General features: G+C 49.3%; 1 protein-coding gene across 1 annotated transcript in view; it reads left to right on the plus strand.

Annotated features, from left to right (window-relative positions):
• Positions 1-14,938, plus strand: part of LOC126540004 (acidic mammalian chitinase-like) — a 315,282-nt gene that overhangs the window by 101,626 nt on the left and 198,718 nt on the right. Inside the window, exons 4-5 of the mRNA XM_072286221.1 lie at positions 1,082-1,155; positions 6,088-6,214. Coding sequence (XP_072142322.1) covers positions 1,082-1,155; positions 6,088-6,214 — 201 coding nt within the window. The remainder of the gene's footprint in view (positions 1-1,081; positions 1,156-6,087; positions 6,215-14,938) is intronic.

Below are 14,938 nucleotides of genomic sequence, written 5' to 3' on the forward strand. Positions count from 1 at the left end.
AAAAACGTCAAGCCCGTTCAGGCACAAGTACTTTGTCCCTAGTCAAGTCCTTTGTCCCTAGCCCTTGCAGTTATGAGTTTCGTAAACTGTTCTATTTTACATCAGCCTTTTTTTTAAGTTTACATTTCGATACACGCTAAAACTTGTTCCTTACTGCAAAATATTAATTTGTCGAAAATAGAGCGCTTGAAGAACAACTAACATCTGTTACCGGTATGCGCTTGCGTTTACTGTTTACGAAAATACAAATATATGACTTCATGCCAGTGAGCATTTCCAAGGCTAGTAACAACATACTAACCTTTACCGAGCCTGTATGCTCACGAACTGCGACGTTCACGCAGTGCGGCGGGCCCTTGATTGCACTCGTCTGCAGGCAGAGCAATTCGACGCTGAATTCAGTGTCTCTGATGGACTTGATGCCGCCGCATATGATATGACAGGGGTTGAATGTAGCTTTGGCTTCATTTGCACACTTTTGCGTCTCTTTCGCGTAAGCATGGTCTGCAGCAAAACCAGAGGGCTTGGCTCGCTTTGCTACTCCAGATACACATGCTTAGGAGATCGCCTTATCATCGTCTCGGCAGTAACTGGCAGTTGTCCACTTGTCTACTCTTGTGTCCTGTCTGCAGGCCTCACTTCTTTTTTGCATAATGAAGCCATTTTGACCTACCGTCGCGCCGCCTATAGTCGCTGTAATGACCGAATGCGGTTCGACTAATGTTGCAAGCTTGTCAAAGCGCTGGTTTGCACGAGCGAAGTTCTTGAGGGCCTCTTATTATGCGTGTTTGGGCATGAGTCAGTGACCCATTGGCTCCAGCATTGGGCTTATGTGCTACAGGGAGAATGGGGTCCGAAACCGAACACTGGCAGTACAATAGCTTTGTATTCATTGCAGAACGAATTCGAAGAGTTGCAAGAGCGAAGCTTTTGGTGTCAGTGTGGATCTGTGCAGCCGATAGCGGTTACTTTTCTCCATAGTGCAGGAAGAGATCAGAAAGCAACGCGCTGTATTATGAGTGGATCTCTTTTAGCACACCAAAGTGCTCGCTGAAATAGCAGTTGGTATGTTTTGACGCAGGTGCTGCTCTCCGTGGCTGCGCACGGTCCCGGAGCACTGTCACATGTGGTCGCCTACAGGTGGACCAGACTCAAGTAAGTTGTTGGGAGCTCGGTTTAGCGGTGGCGAGCAATACATGTTTTGACAAGTTGAGAACGGAGAGTCGACTGGCTTTATTAAAGAGTAAACGCAAGTTTGCTGAGTGTCAGTGGTGGTGCCCCTGTCGGACAGCCACTTCGTTTCTAGCAGGGAGCAATGACCCCCATGGCGGGTTTAACAAAGTGACGGACGGTCTCTGCAAGGGCTACCCCCACTCCCCTCCAATAGAATTCCAGAGCCTCAGGTGTGAATGGCGGAAGGAATAAATAGTTATTGTTCAAGAGAAGCTGGTTTGACGCGGCCACAACACACTCTCTTTGCCGCTAACGTCGATCTTGAAGGTTTTCTCTAAACGTGAAACTACATGAACGGGGCCTTCATAGGGAGGAGTGAACGGTGCCTTGATGGAGTCGCGTGCAGAAAGACGTGCGTGATTATGTCCATTGTCCAGAAACTAAACAGGCTGCCCGCGGCTTTACGTGCGGCTGGAGGTCGATGCTGGTCGAGACAGGAAGGTAGCCTAAGTGCTGCGCGACCGCTGGCGGACTGCTTTCCTAGGTGTCGAAAAACTGGCATGGAACGCGGATCACTGACCCATAGAGCATCTCGGCTGAGCTGACTCGGAGGCCATCCTTGATTGTTATTAGCAGCCTCAGTAGTACTAGACTAGCCTTTCAGCACAGCGCTGTGTGTCGAGCTTGGCGGTCAGTGACGCCTTCAGTTGTCAGTGGAGGCGGCCAACAACGCCGTTTCTCTGTGGTTGGTAAGCCATGTTGTGAAGGTGCGTGCGGAGCAGTCTCGCAAGGGCAGAAAAATTGTGGTTTGGAATTGCCGGCCTTGTTCAGTAATTATGCGCAGAGGGCAAGCGTACCACGACACCAACGTAGCAACAAATGTTTCCGCCACTGCGTCGGCCCTGATGTCTTCTAGAGGCGGCGCCTCAAGTCACTTTGAATACCGGCCCACACACGTGAGCAGGTATCTGAAACATTGGCAGTGCAGAGAGGCCCCACCAAGCCTAAATGTACGTGATCAAAATGGCTGCACCGCTGAACGCCTCTGACGGCTCACTTTCACGGCTTGACAGGCTTGGCACCTTCTTGTCCAGCTTCAAACATCCTTGTTGATACCTGGCCAGCCGAAGCGGTCTGAGGTGACGATCTGGGTCACTCTGACGCCGGTATGGCTTAGCTCGTGCAGTAAATCGAACATTGGCCGCAAAAAATGATGGAGCACGAATGGGCAATGTGTCCCACATGACAAATGTTTTGTAAGGAAGCGGCATCTACGCATGCTGGAGAGACGAGCCTTTTTCTCTCAACTGGCGCAGCTCGGGGTCGTTTGGCTGGGCGAAGGCTAGAGTTTGGAAGTCCGAAAGGCCAGCAAGAACAGCGCTGATCCGCGATAGTGCGTCAGCTGCGAGATTTTTGGTCGCAGATATATTGCGGATGTCTGTAGAAAATTCGGATATAAAGGAAAGTAGCCGTAGCTCACGTTCTGAGTACGAGGAACTGTTGTTCTTGAAAACGAAGGTTAACGGCTTGTGGTCGGTAATAATGCGAAAGCTGCAGCCTTCAAGAAAGAAACAAAATGCTTGACAGTGCCATAGAAGGCCAACATTTTCCTCGCGAAGGTGCTGTAGCTAGCTCCTGTAGGTTTGAGCCACATTAAGGACAAGCCCAGCGGCCTCCAGTTCGTGTCATTGTACTGATGCAGTACTTCAACCACCACCGTTGTTGACGCATCTACCATAAGGCTAGTTGGCGCGTCGGGCAACGGATGAATCAGCAACATTGCAGTCGCCAATCATGTTTTCGCTTTCACGAAGCGGCGTTCATGCTCCGAGGACCAGTGGAAAGTAGGCGTTTTTCTAGAGTAGCCGTGCAGCAGGTGGGTAAGTGGCTGAAGAACTTGCGCACAGGATGATATGAAGCGCCTGTGAAGGTTAATGAACCGAAGAAACTCGCACAACTTTCGATTGGAGATTGGAGAACGGAAGTCCTGAATTGCCCGCATTCATGATTCCAATGGCTTGATGCCTTGAGGTGAAACGCGATGGCCAAAAATATCCAGGGCTTGAGCTTCGAAAATGCGTTTCTGGGGCTCTAGGGCGAGACCGTGTTCATCCAGCCGCTCAAATAGAAGGCGAAGATGCTCTTTCTGCTCGTTGTCTGTGCGAGTTGCACGCAGAATGTCGACAAAGTAGAGGTAGACGAAAATGAACGGGAGTCCACGCGTAACTGTGTGTATGAACCTTTGAAGTGTATGCGCCGCATTTTTCAAACCGTAAGGCATACGGAGACACTCAAAAAGGCCAAATGGAGTAGTGATTGCTGTCTTCGGAATGTCGCTGGAGTTGACAGGAATTTGGTGGTACGCGCTCACCAATTCGATCTGGTAGTATATTTTGACGAGCGCCGCAGTCATGCGTATGGGGAATATGATATTGATCCAGTGTAGTGACGGTATTCAAAGTTCGGTAACCACCCCAATGCTGCCAGTCGCCGCTGTCCTGGTTTGGAAGCAGATGGAGAGGTGAAGACCAATTACTGGAGGAAGGCCGAATAACGGCGAGCTAAAGTTTGTGTTCGAAGTCACGGCGGGCGACTTCCAACCTCCGGCCAGAGAGCCTCCGTGGCCGCGCACCGACAGGTTAGCCGGTGGTGGTGATATGATGTGTCAACTTGTGCTTCACGGGCAGCGCATCGTTTCGGGGCGTCGTGAGTGGCAGGTATCTTCTCGTACGTTGAGACCGACCGAAACGCACAGATGCCAAGCGGTATGATTGGGCTGGAGACCAAGCACATCGAAAGATGTGGCGATATCCCTTAGGTGCCGATGGCGAACACACACATCTAGGTTGAAATGGGTGAGGAAGTCAGCTCACATTAAGGCAAAACAGACGTCGGCGATCACAACGATCCATCTGTATACGCGCCAGACTTCGATTTCTCGCGTTATTGACCAGAGCTTATTGGCCGCAATGGCGGTATTGTTCACTGAGTGGAGCGCGGGTGCGGACTTGCCGCGTTTGCAATCTGCGGCAGTGGCGAGAGAGATAGACAGCTCGGCTTCGATGTTGACGAGGAGGGGGGGGGGGCGGTGATGCGGTCGACTACGAAGAATAGGCGGCTTGCGCGATCACTGATGTCACGTGTCGCCGTTAGCGACTGCCCGGTGTGTTTGCCGGCTGGGTTCAGCGACTTGCTCGTTCGCGAAAGCGACGTTTTACCTGCACAATTGCCATGGCGAGTCCCAAGCTACGCTGCGAGACTGTGAAGGCGAATGGTTGCGCCGAAGTTGGTCGCCATGTTGTCACCAGTCGTTAGCTTCTCCACTGCACTGGTAAGGCAGCCGATTGGTTCCTCCAGGCACGAGAGTCGGTCGTCTGGCTGTGAGGCTCAGAAAGCGGCGATAGGTGGCTGTGTCGCAGACGAGCAGTCGCATATGCGCTCAACGAGCGTAGCTAGCGGATCGAGACTCGTCTCGTCGGAACCCGCCAGCACCATGCGTGCGGACTGTGGGAGGCGCCGCAAGAACAGCTCACGCAAGGTTGGAAGCTGGCTCTCGTTTGCGGAGTGGCCACCCAGCAACTGGCGCAACCGGTGCAGGATTTGTGATGGTCGTTGGTCAGCGAGTTCATTGGAGAGGAGCTGTTGTAGCCTACTTTGTAGCGATGACTCCAGGCGCTGCAAAATCGTGAGTTTCAGCTAGTCGTACGCCGTGGCCGAAGGCGTACCCGCTAGAAAGTCGGCTCTGGCATTGGCGATGTCGCAGGGTAGCGCGTCGACCACGTGCAAGTACCTTGCTGTTTGTGAAGTCATGCGCTGGTGTTGAAAATGCGCCTCTAACCAAACTCGAGAATTCTTGGGCCGAAAGCTGGGAAGGTGAAGCTCTGCGGCGAAGACAGGAGAGTAATCGTGGCGTCGTTTCTGTCAGGAGTAGGACTAGCGTCATCCATGGCTAGTGTTCGAAAAAAGAAAACACATAAAGGTCCTTGGTCATTACTGGTTGGGAGCTTGGTTTAGCGGAGGAAAGTAATACACGTTTCGACAGGTTGAGAACAGAGAATTGACTGGTTTTATTCAACAGTAAAAGCAGGTTTGCTTAGTGGCAGTGGTGAGGCCCCTGTCAGGCAGCCACTTCGATTTGAGCAGGGGGAATGACCCCCACGGCGGGGACAACGAAGTGACGGATGGTCCATGCCAAGTCATTTAGAGAAAGGAAGCGGGGCACCGATTAGGTTTAGAGCAGTGGCAGTTTATTCTTCTTCCTCATGTACAACTTGCCATATTATAGAAGAAAAAGCAACATCATAATGCAAGAAACAGCATACCTGCTTCTGCTTATCTTTCTCTGCTTTTTTTATTTATCATCATCTTTTCAATAGGAGCAAGCTAATCGATGTTGGACTCTTTCAGGGATGCTTTACTGAAAGAAATAACCACAAGGTCTAAGACGCACGGAAAAAGTGCCCTCGCATGTCAGAAACTATGCGTATATATTTCCTAGGCTGAATTATATGTTTGAAAAACTCTGTGAGTAAACGAAATCACCGTTTGAGGAACAAGCATGCCATCTTTTACAGCATTTTTTGTTTTCCCGCGTATGAGTTGGTGTACTGTGAAAGCTGCAAGCATATGAGGTAAAAATAACAGAGAGCATTTTGTTAGAAAATGCTTGAAAACCCCTCTATACTGAAGAAACATTATAGAAGTGAAAAATAGGACTTTTTATGCAATTTCGAAATAATGTATGCAAAAAAAATACGTCCGTGCTGACATGGTGTGACACCACTTTACTGCCACATTGACTTCTCGCTTTCGTTTTATGCCACCAGGTGATGTTAAATTTCGTGAGCGTTGGTTAGTATAATCTGTCTTGTGTGTCTACGCATTTCCCTGAATAGCGGTCTCTGTAATCAACAGGTTCATTCGGTCTGCGGTGCGCATGGTGCAGCGGTATCACCTGGGTGGCATTGACTTTGAGTGGGAGTTCCCGGAGTGGTTGAGCGGACACATTGGCGACCGGTACCTGTTCAGGCTTCTCTTACAGGTGTGTATATTGACACGTGTACTTATCTTTATCGGGCGACCACGTTTGGCCGCCTAACAAATGTTATCGCGCAGCGCAGGGTGCGCCTGCATGTACCCGAAGTTTCTGGAAAGTTATCGATGCTCTATCCACTGTCTGTTGTCGCCGAAGCTTGTGTTATCTGATTTCATCGCGTGACTCGAATGGTGTAGAAATTTGTTGAAGGCATGCGGGTCCCAACCATTAGTCTGGAACATTCGACGACTGCTGTATAAAAGCCGACGCGCTTGACCCGCTGATCAGATTTTTCGACGATTGCCGACTGTGTTCGCCGCTCTCGTTCTGCTATAAGTGTAGCCTGTTTTGTGGGCACAGGTTCGCCCAATAAAATCTAGTTTTGCCTTTCACAGTATTGCTATTGTGTTCTTAACGTCACCATCACGTGACATCCGGTGGAGGTGCTTTGCGTTCATGTACCAGACGCCCCCACAAAGCAGTGACCCAAACCCGCACGCGGAAGACAACACCAACGTCGCCAAGAACCAGCGAGGTAGCCGCAGGCTGCAAGCACTGCCCCAGGAGCACGGACTTTTGCCTGAGACGACCAGGAAAATCGCCACCAAGTCCACCCCAATGGTAGCCCCAGCGTCCCCCGTCATGCTGCAGCAGCCCAGGGAGCCTCCGACGTTCCGCGAATCAACGTTCGAGGACTCGGAAAGCTGGCTTGAGACGTATGAGAGAGTCGCTACATTTAACAACCGGAACAGCGACGACAAACTGCGACATGTCTTCTTCGCATTGGAAGACGCGGCCAGTACGTGGTTCGAGAACCGAGAAGCCACCTTAACGACCTGGGACCTGTTCCGAAGCGGCTTCCTGCAGACATTCGCAAGCGTCGTACGCCGAGAACGAGCCCAAGCGCTATTGGAAACGTGCGTGCAGCTACCTAATGACAACGGCGATCTTCACGGAGGAAATGAGCCGTCTCTTCCGCCACGTCGACCCTGAAATGCCCAAGGAGAAGAAAGTCCGCCTACTCATGCGTAGTGTGAAGGAACATTTTTGCCGGAATGGTACGAAGCCAACCAAAGACCGTCGACGAGTTTCTTCACGAGGCCACCAACATCGAGAAGACACTCGAAATGCGAAACCGGCAATTCGACCGCCGCAAACTTGACAAATTACGCCGGAGTTCAGTCACTGGCCACCGACGACGCGAGACTATCCGAGCGGTCGTGCGGGAGCAGCTACAGAAGCTGTTCCCATCATCACAGCCTCAAGTGGCTTCTATTGCCGACGCCGTACGTGAGCAGCTCCAACAACTCGGAGTAGCCCCTGAATTGCCGCAGCCTCAGCCGCAAGCGATGACCTACGCCGCCGTCGCCCGCCGTCAAGGTCCCTCTCCACGACCGCGCCAGGGCCCTGTCACGCCGCAGTTCCGTCGTCCGCCGCCGCCACCGCCAGCACGACCACCCGTCGTCCAGCGCCCCTACGCGAGGAAGACGGACATCTGGCGCGCTCCTGACCACCGCCCGCTCTGCTACCACTGCGGAGAAGCGGGTCACGTCTACCGACGATGTCCATACCGGGAGATGGGACTGCGAGGTTTCGCCGTCAACGCTCCGCACCCGCAGCAAGGTGAACGCCCTCGCGATATCGCCGACTACCTCGCCACTACTCAGTGGAGCTCTCGACACCGTCCCGTTCGCCATCACCAGGCCGCTACCTGTTGCCGCAGCGCCGACCATACACTGGCCCAGCCCGGGGCCGGTCAGCGAGCCCATATCCGGAAAACTAAAAGCAGCCACCGATGGAGGTGCGGTTGCTGTTCGTCAAACTGACGAAGATCCTCCACCGCCGACGAATACGGCGAATAAACTACCTCGAAGACATAACGACACGCCGCCGTCCCGACGAAGTATGGAAGCAAAGAATACGACGACGAAAGACGACCTGAAGACGTGACGTTCCAGCTTCAGTTCAACACGACGCACCCGTGATCCGATGCTAAGACCTAACTGCAACGCCAGACAAAGAACCACTGACCTCGACGTGCTTCTCGACGGCCACGCAGTTACTGCCTTAGTGGACACGGGCTGATTACTCCATAATGAGTGAATACATCGCAACCCAGTTAAGAAATTTAAAACTGCATGGGAAGGCCCTCAAATTCGAACCGCTGGAGGACACCTCATTACGCCGACTGGAATCGGCACGGCAAGAATAACCGTTCATGACCGGACTTACCCTGCCACCTTCCTTATCCTCCAACAGTGTTCACGAGACGTCATTCTCGGCATGGACTTCCTGAACCAACACGGCGCAGTCATAGACCTGAAGTCACGACAGGGCACTACACCGCTGTAATCATGCGCTGCTCACAACTGCTATTGTTCCAGGCCACACTGTCATGGGGTGTCCTTTCCTGGTGTCCTGGCTCTTTCCCTACGAGCTTCGTTGGTCCACCGCTGCTTATGCCGTTCCTGCCGCAATCCCAGCCGTGTTTGGACGCAACTACTCCCTATGTCTGGCAACGTGGATTGGGAACCTATACCGGCGACGCAAGCGCATCAAAGTATAAATCGGAGCCAGCCACCAGCATCGTCAGGCACGACACCGCTGTAACCATGCGCTGCTCACAACTCCTATTGTTCCAGGTTAATTACTTGAACCGTGCCGCATGTGCCAAAACTAGCAATTGCTGTTTTATTGCGGTGTCGTGCCCATTGGAGCTGTCTAGCGTTAAAAAGCTGATATTGACTTGTTTGCAGTGTGTATCTTCTTCCCTCGTTAACTTGCTTCTCATGTTATCGGGTGATGTTGAGTCGAACCCTGGCCCAATGAGCAAGACTGAGTCCGCTTCTTTCGAATCCGCCTTGGAGGCAATTGAAAAATTGGAATCTGGGCTGAAGTCAGTTCTGCTTGAATTTAAGGGCATCAAGGACGAACAAGCCGCTACTAACGATGAAATAAAAAAAAAACTTTTAGCGAGAGTCACTGCACTTGAAGCTAGTGGAACCGTAAATGCTACCACTGAAGCGGTTCCCCCACAGAATACCCTCCAAGATATTTCAAGCCAGCTACAGCGAATAACAAACAAATGTGACGATGCAGAAAACAGGTTAAGACGATCAAACTTATTATTTTTCGGGATTGAGGATGACGAAAAAGAAGATTGGGCCACGTCTGAAGAAAAAATTAAGAAGTTTTGCAAAGAAAAACTCTAACTTCCCACAACCAGTATGCAGTACGAACGGGTTCATCGCCTAGGAAAATATTCTACTGAAAAAAAAAAAAACGGCCCATAATCGCAAAACTGTGTTCATTCAAGGACAAGCAAAGTATATTGTCCGCAGCACGTAAACTTAGGGGGACAACGTTTTCAATTGGTGAAGACTTCGCGCCATCAACACGTGTGGCTAGAAGAAAGCTGGTAGCTTTTGCCAGGCAACTTGAAAAGCTTTTTAAGTTGGTGCTCGACAAGCTCTATATAGACAAACAAGTATATGTCTACGACACCGCTAGCGACGCAGTAATACAATCTACCAGATAGCTAGACACAAGCCCAAGCTCGCAAAATAATCAGTTGCCTTTCTTGCCGCAAGCCGCTCTCTCGCTCTCAGTGGCCTACACTAACATCCGAAGTTTGCTACCTAAACGAGATACAATTTGTGGTTTTTTAGGCGATAGTGACTCTGACATAATAGTACTAACTGAGATATCCAGATATCGACGACAATGAGATCCTGCCAACAAATTTTCTTTACAAAATTTATAGAAACGACCGCATCAATAGGCGCGGTGGGGCTGTACTTATCGCCATTAAGAAAAACCCTTCATTCATATTTTATCAATTCAGGGTCATCTCTCGAGATTGCGTGGGCTGCTTTTTATGTGTCCTCCAGTGCTGTACTAATTGGCGCCTGTTACCGGGCACCAGATTGCAACCATTCCTTTTTGAATGACTTGCGGGGCAGTGTCGCTAAAACGCTCCAGCTGTGCCCATCCAACCACGTTTATCTTCTTGGTGATTTCAATTTTCCGCTTATCGACTAGGAACATATGTCATCTTTATGTAACGCGCCTCTGGAACTAATCAATATAACGTTAGATTTTAACCTGTTCCAAATAGTGAAGGCCCCTACACGCACTTCCAATATCTTGGACTTGGTTTTCACAAACGCTCCTGACACAATTGCGTCCATTTCAAATATGAGCGGCTTTAGTGATCATAACCTCATCCAACTAGCTGTTAGCATCCCGAAACCCGTGTCTGGCACAACAACTAAACAAATTCGCGATTATAAGAGAGCAAATTACGATGAGATTAACTCCCAACTAGAAGAATTTTTTTGCGAAGTGCTACTGCCTTCATTTCATTGTCGATCGGTAAACGACAACTGGGTGCTCTTCAGGGACAAATTAACAGCATTAGTGGACCGTTACGTCCCGATAGTCTCCATAACTAACGACAAATCCAGCCCGTGGTTCAACAAGTATATTCGCAAACTAAGGAATAGAAAGAAGCGTTCTTATAACAGGGCTAAACGCGTGCGCACTGCTGAGGCTTGGCAGATATACAAAGACCATTTAAACAATTACTGCTCAGTGATATCTTCCGCCAACGATAAATATTACTCTCAAGACCTACCATCGCTGCTAACTTCCAATCCCATAAAAATTTGGCAAACCATATCTCCGACAAGACATACTAACACCATAACTTTGCGCGGAACAGAAAACATACCTATTTCTAGCGCCGATTGCCCCACCGTATTCACCACGTTTTTTTTCATCTGTTTTCACTCAGGAGGACTTTTCCAATGTTCCAACTTTTCCGGAACTTGATGCCTCATACATGGAACCAATCGATATCACTGTTGAAGGCGTTAAATTACTCATTAATAACCTCAAAATATCTACTTCCGCCGGTATTGACAACATTAATTCTAAGATTTTAATGAACACCATCGCTGCCTCAAGCAAGATTTTATGCCATATTTTTCAACAATCCCTAGCATCTGGAAAGTTACCCACCGATTGGTTAATAGGAAAAATAATACCAATTCACAAATCTGGAGATGTTCATTCACCTGACAACTATCGGCCCACGTCTTTAACCTGCATATGTTGCAGAATGCTCGAGCACATAATCACTTCTCACGTGTACAGCCACCTAGAAGCTCACAATTTCTTTTTTTCTAATCAGCATGGTTTTAGGAAGGCATTTTCTTGTGACACGCAATTGTTTGAACTAACGACTGACTTGCACTTTAACATGGACTGCAACCTTCAACCTGACTGTATCTTTCTTGAATTTCTAAAGCTTTTGACCGCGTGCCCCACTGTCGCCAAATTTATAAATTATCTGCCCTACGACTTGACTCTTTAACGTTTTCCTGGATTCGTAATTTTCTTTCTTTTCGAAAACAGTTTACTGTTGTTAACAATTTCTCTTCCCCGCCTTCTTCTGTTAGCTCTGGTGCGCCACAAGGCAGCGTCCTCGGCCCCTTACTCTTCTTAATCTACATTAACGACTTACCCACCCAGATTACTTCCTGCATGCGCCTTTTTGCCGATGACTGCATAATCTACCGTCCTATTCACACGACTGACGATCACTTGAAACTTCAAGCAGATCTTAACCATATCGCTAACTGGTGTAACAACTGGCTCATGACACTAAACTTTACAAAGTGCGAGGTGATGTGCTTCAGCCGAAAATGTGTAAATTCTAAATATTCGTATCATCATAATAACACTATGCTTTCCCACACTTCATCATATAAGTACCTTGGTGTTGTTCTTACAGAGAATCTTTCATGGGCCCCACACATCACTTCTACATGCGCCAAAGCATCACGTTCTCTTGGCTATCTACGACGCAACTTGCGAAATGCCCCGCCAAACATTCGAAAACTCGTGTTCCAAACATTCATTTAGCCACAGTTAGAATTCGCCTCCCCAATTTGGTCACCTCATCAAAATTACCTAATAAATATGACAGAAATGATACAAAACAGAGCAGCCCGGTTCAAATCCCGTAACTAGAGTATAAACTCAAGCATTACACAAATTAAACTAGACCTACTGTTGCCGCCTTTAGATATCCGCCGCAACATCGCTCTTCTCTGCTTATTCCACAAATATATTTACACTAATAAACGAACCCGGTTATAACTACAAATATCCCACTCTTTTTCACGCAGATTACATAATCAGTTCAGGTTCATGCGCATATACGGTAAAACAAATGCATTTAATTCATCTGCACTACCACTTGCCATTCGTCTCTGGAATGACCTCCCTGATAACAATGCCTCCATATCTAATCCCGACACGTTCCGCTCTCAGTTACTCATGCTTTTTCCATTTATTACCGTTCACGAGTGGCCAATCTAGTGTATGTTATCGTGCATTTTTGCAATGTTGCATATAATTTTCGTAAACGGTATTCCTTTGCTCTGTTAACAGTAACAAGTGTTCGTGTGCCTTCAGATATTGCTTTGTATTCCTAGTGCCTTCAATATTGTGCAACACGGTAATCGTTTTATAACACTGATCCTGCTGGAAATTTGTACTTTTTATACCTTTACTGTTTAATATGCCCCCCTTACTTTATGCCTTGCCACAGGGCCTGTAAGTTTCTTTTTAATAAATAAATAACATTGATAACGCTGTCGGAAGATCAACCGATACCGCCGGAGAGCTCTTGTAGTCACCACGCCTTGAGTGTTCTCGCAGATCAAGTGAGCATCCCGCTCGCTCGAGCATTGTTATTTCGGTCGGCACCGAAATACCCGTTGACGTAGAAGGCGTCACCGAAGGCGACCAACGTCTACTGCTCGACCTTGAAATTTGCGTCGCTAGAGGAATCGCTCGACTGCACGGAGGAAACACGAAAGTGTTGCTGACAAACTTCAGCCAGGTGTTCAAGCACATCAACAAGGGCACGATGATCGCATACATCGAGGAAATTCTGGAAACCAGCAATGCGTTTGTCCTCTCGGATTCTGCCGCATGTATCCCGACGACCGTAGTTCCCGAACCAGACTTCGACATAAATCCAAGTCTCGCCATGATTAAGCAACAACAGCTGATAGGCTTACTTCGACGGTACAAAGAGTGCTTTTCGACGTCATCACGGATTCGACAAACGCCAGTCGCAAAACATCGCATAATACCCGAAGACTGTGCTCGACCACTCCGCCAGAGCCCTTATCGAGTTTCTACGCGAGAACGTGAGGCTATAAGGCACGAAGTTGACGAAATGCTGCGCGACGACATCATCCAGCCGTCAGAACGCCCGTGGGCATCTCCTGTAGTTTTGGTGAAGAAAAAGGACGGAAGCCTACGTTACTGCGTCGATTATCGTCGTCTGAACAAGATCACCAAAGAAGGACGTATACCCTCTCCCGCGAATAGACGACGCATTGGATCGGCTCTGCAACGCTAAATACTGCTCGTCGATGGACCTCAATTCTGGCTATTGGCAAAAAGAATTCGCGAAACAGATCGCGAAAAGACAGCCTTCATCATCCCAGACGGCCTCTATGAGTTCAAGATTATGCCATTCGCACTGTGCTCGGCGCCTGCAACGTTCCAGCGCGTGATGGACATGGTTTTAGCAGGATTGAAGTGGCAGACCTCTCTCGTTTACTTGGATGACGTCGTCGTCTTCGCCGGAAACTTCGACGATCCCCTCAGCCGGCTTGCGACAGTACTAGAGGCCATCAAGTTGTCAGGGCTTACTCTGAAGCCGGAAAAATGCCGCTTCGCTTACGATGAGCTTCTGTTCCTAGGCCACGTAATCAGCAAATCTGGTGTCCGTTTAGACCCGCAAATGAGAGCTGCCATCGCACAGTTCCCGCAACCCATCAACAAGAAGCCAGTGCGGAGATTCCTTGGCATGTGTGCCTACTACAGGCGCTTTGTCAAGGACTTTTCACGCATCGCCGAGCCGTTGACACGTCTAAATAAATGTGATGTTGAGTTCAAGTGGGAAACGCCACAGGCCGACGCATTTGAAGAACTAAAACGACGCTTGAAGTCGCCGCTGGTACTTGCGCGCTTCGACAAGTAAGCCGATACAGAAATTCATACTGACGCCAGCAGCCTAGGCCTCGGTGCCGTTCTAGTCCAAAGGAGAAACGGAGTCGCACAGGTGATAGCTTACGCTAGCCGGTCGCTGTCAAAAGCGGAAGGCAACTTTTCTACGACCCAAAAGGAATGCCACGCCATCGTTTGGGCTACAGCTAAATTTCGCCCTTATCTTTATGGCAGGCCATTGAAAGTCGTCCGTGACCATCACGCGTTGTGTTGGCTAGCGAATATAAAAGATCCTTCAGGACGACTGGCGCGGTGGAGCCTCAGACTACAAGAATACGACATCACTGTAACCTACAAGTCCGGACGAAAACACTCCGATGCCGATTGCCTATCACGCGCCCCCATTGACCCGCCGCCGCAAGATGACGAGAATGACGATGCCTTCCTTGGAATGATAAGCGCGTAAGACTTCGCTGAACACCAACGGGCAGCCCCGGAGCTAAAAGGTCTCGTCGAATATTTGGAAGGACAACCCGACGTTGTCCCCAGGGTATTTAAGCGCGGATTATCTTCCTTCACGCTTCAAAACAATCTACTTGTTAAGAAGAACTTCTCACCAGTCCGCTCTAACTACCTTCTTGTTGTCCCGTCAGGACTTCGTCCAGAAATATTGCACACCCTACATGACGATCCGAC

The sequence above is a fragment of the Dermacentor andersoni genome, chromosome 2 (assembly GCF_023375885.2).
Source record: "Dermacentor andersoni chromosome 2, qqDerAnde1_hic_scaffold, whole genome shotgun sequence".
Lineage (NCBI taxonomy): Eukaryota > Metazoa > Arthropoda > Arachnida > Ixodida > Ixodidae > Dermacentor > Dermacentor andersoni.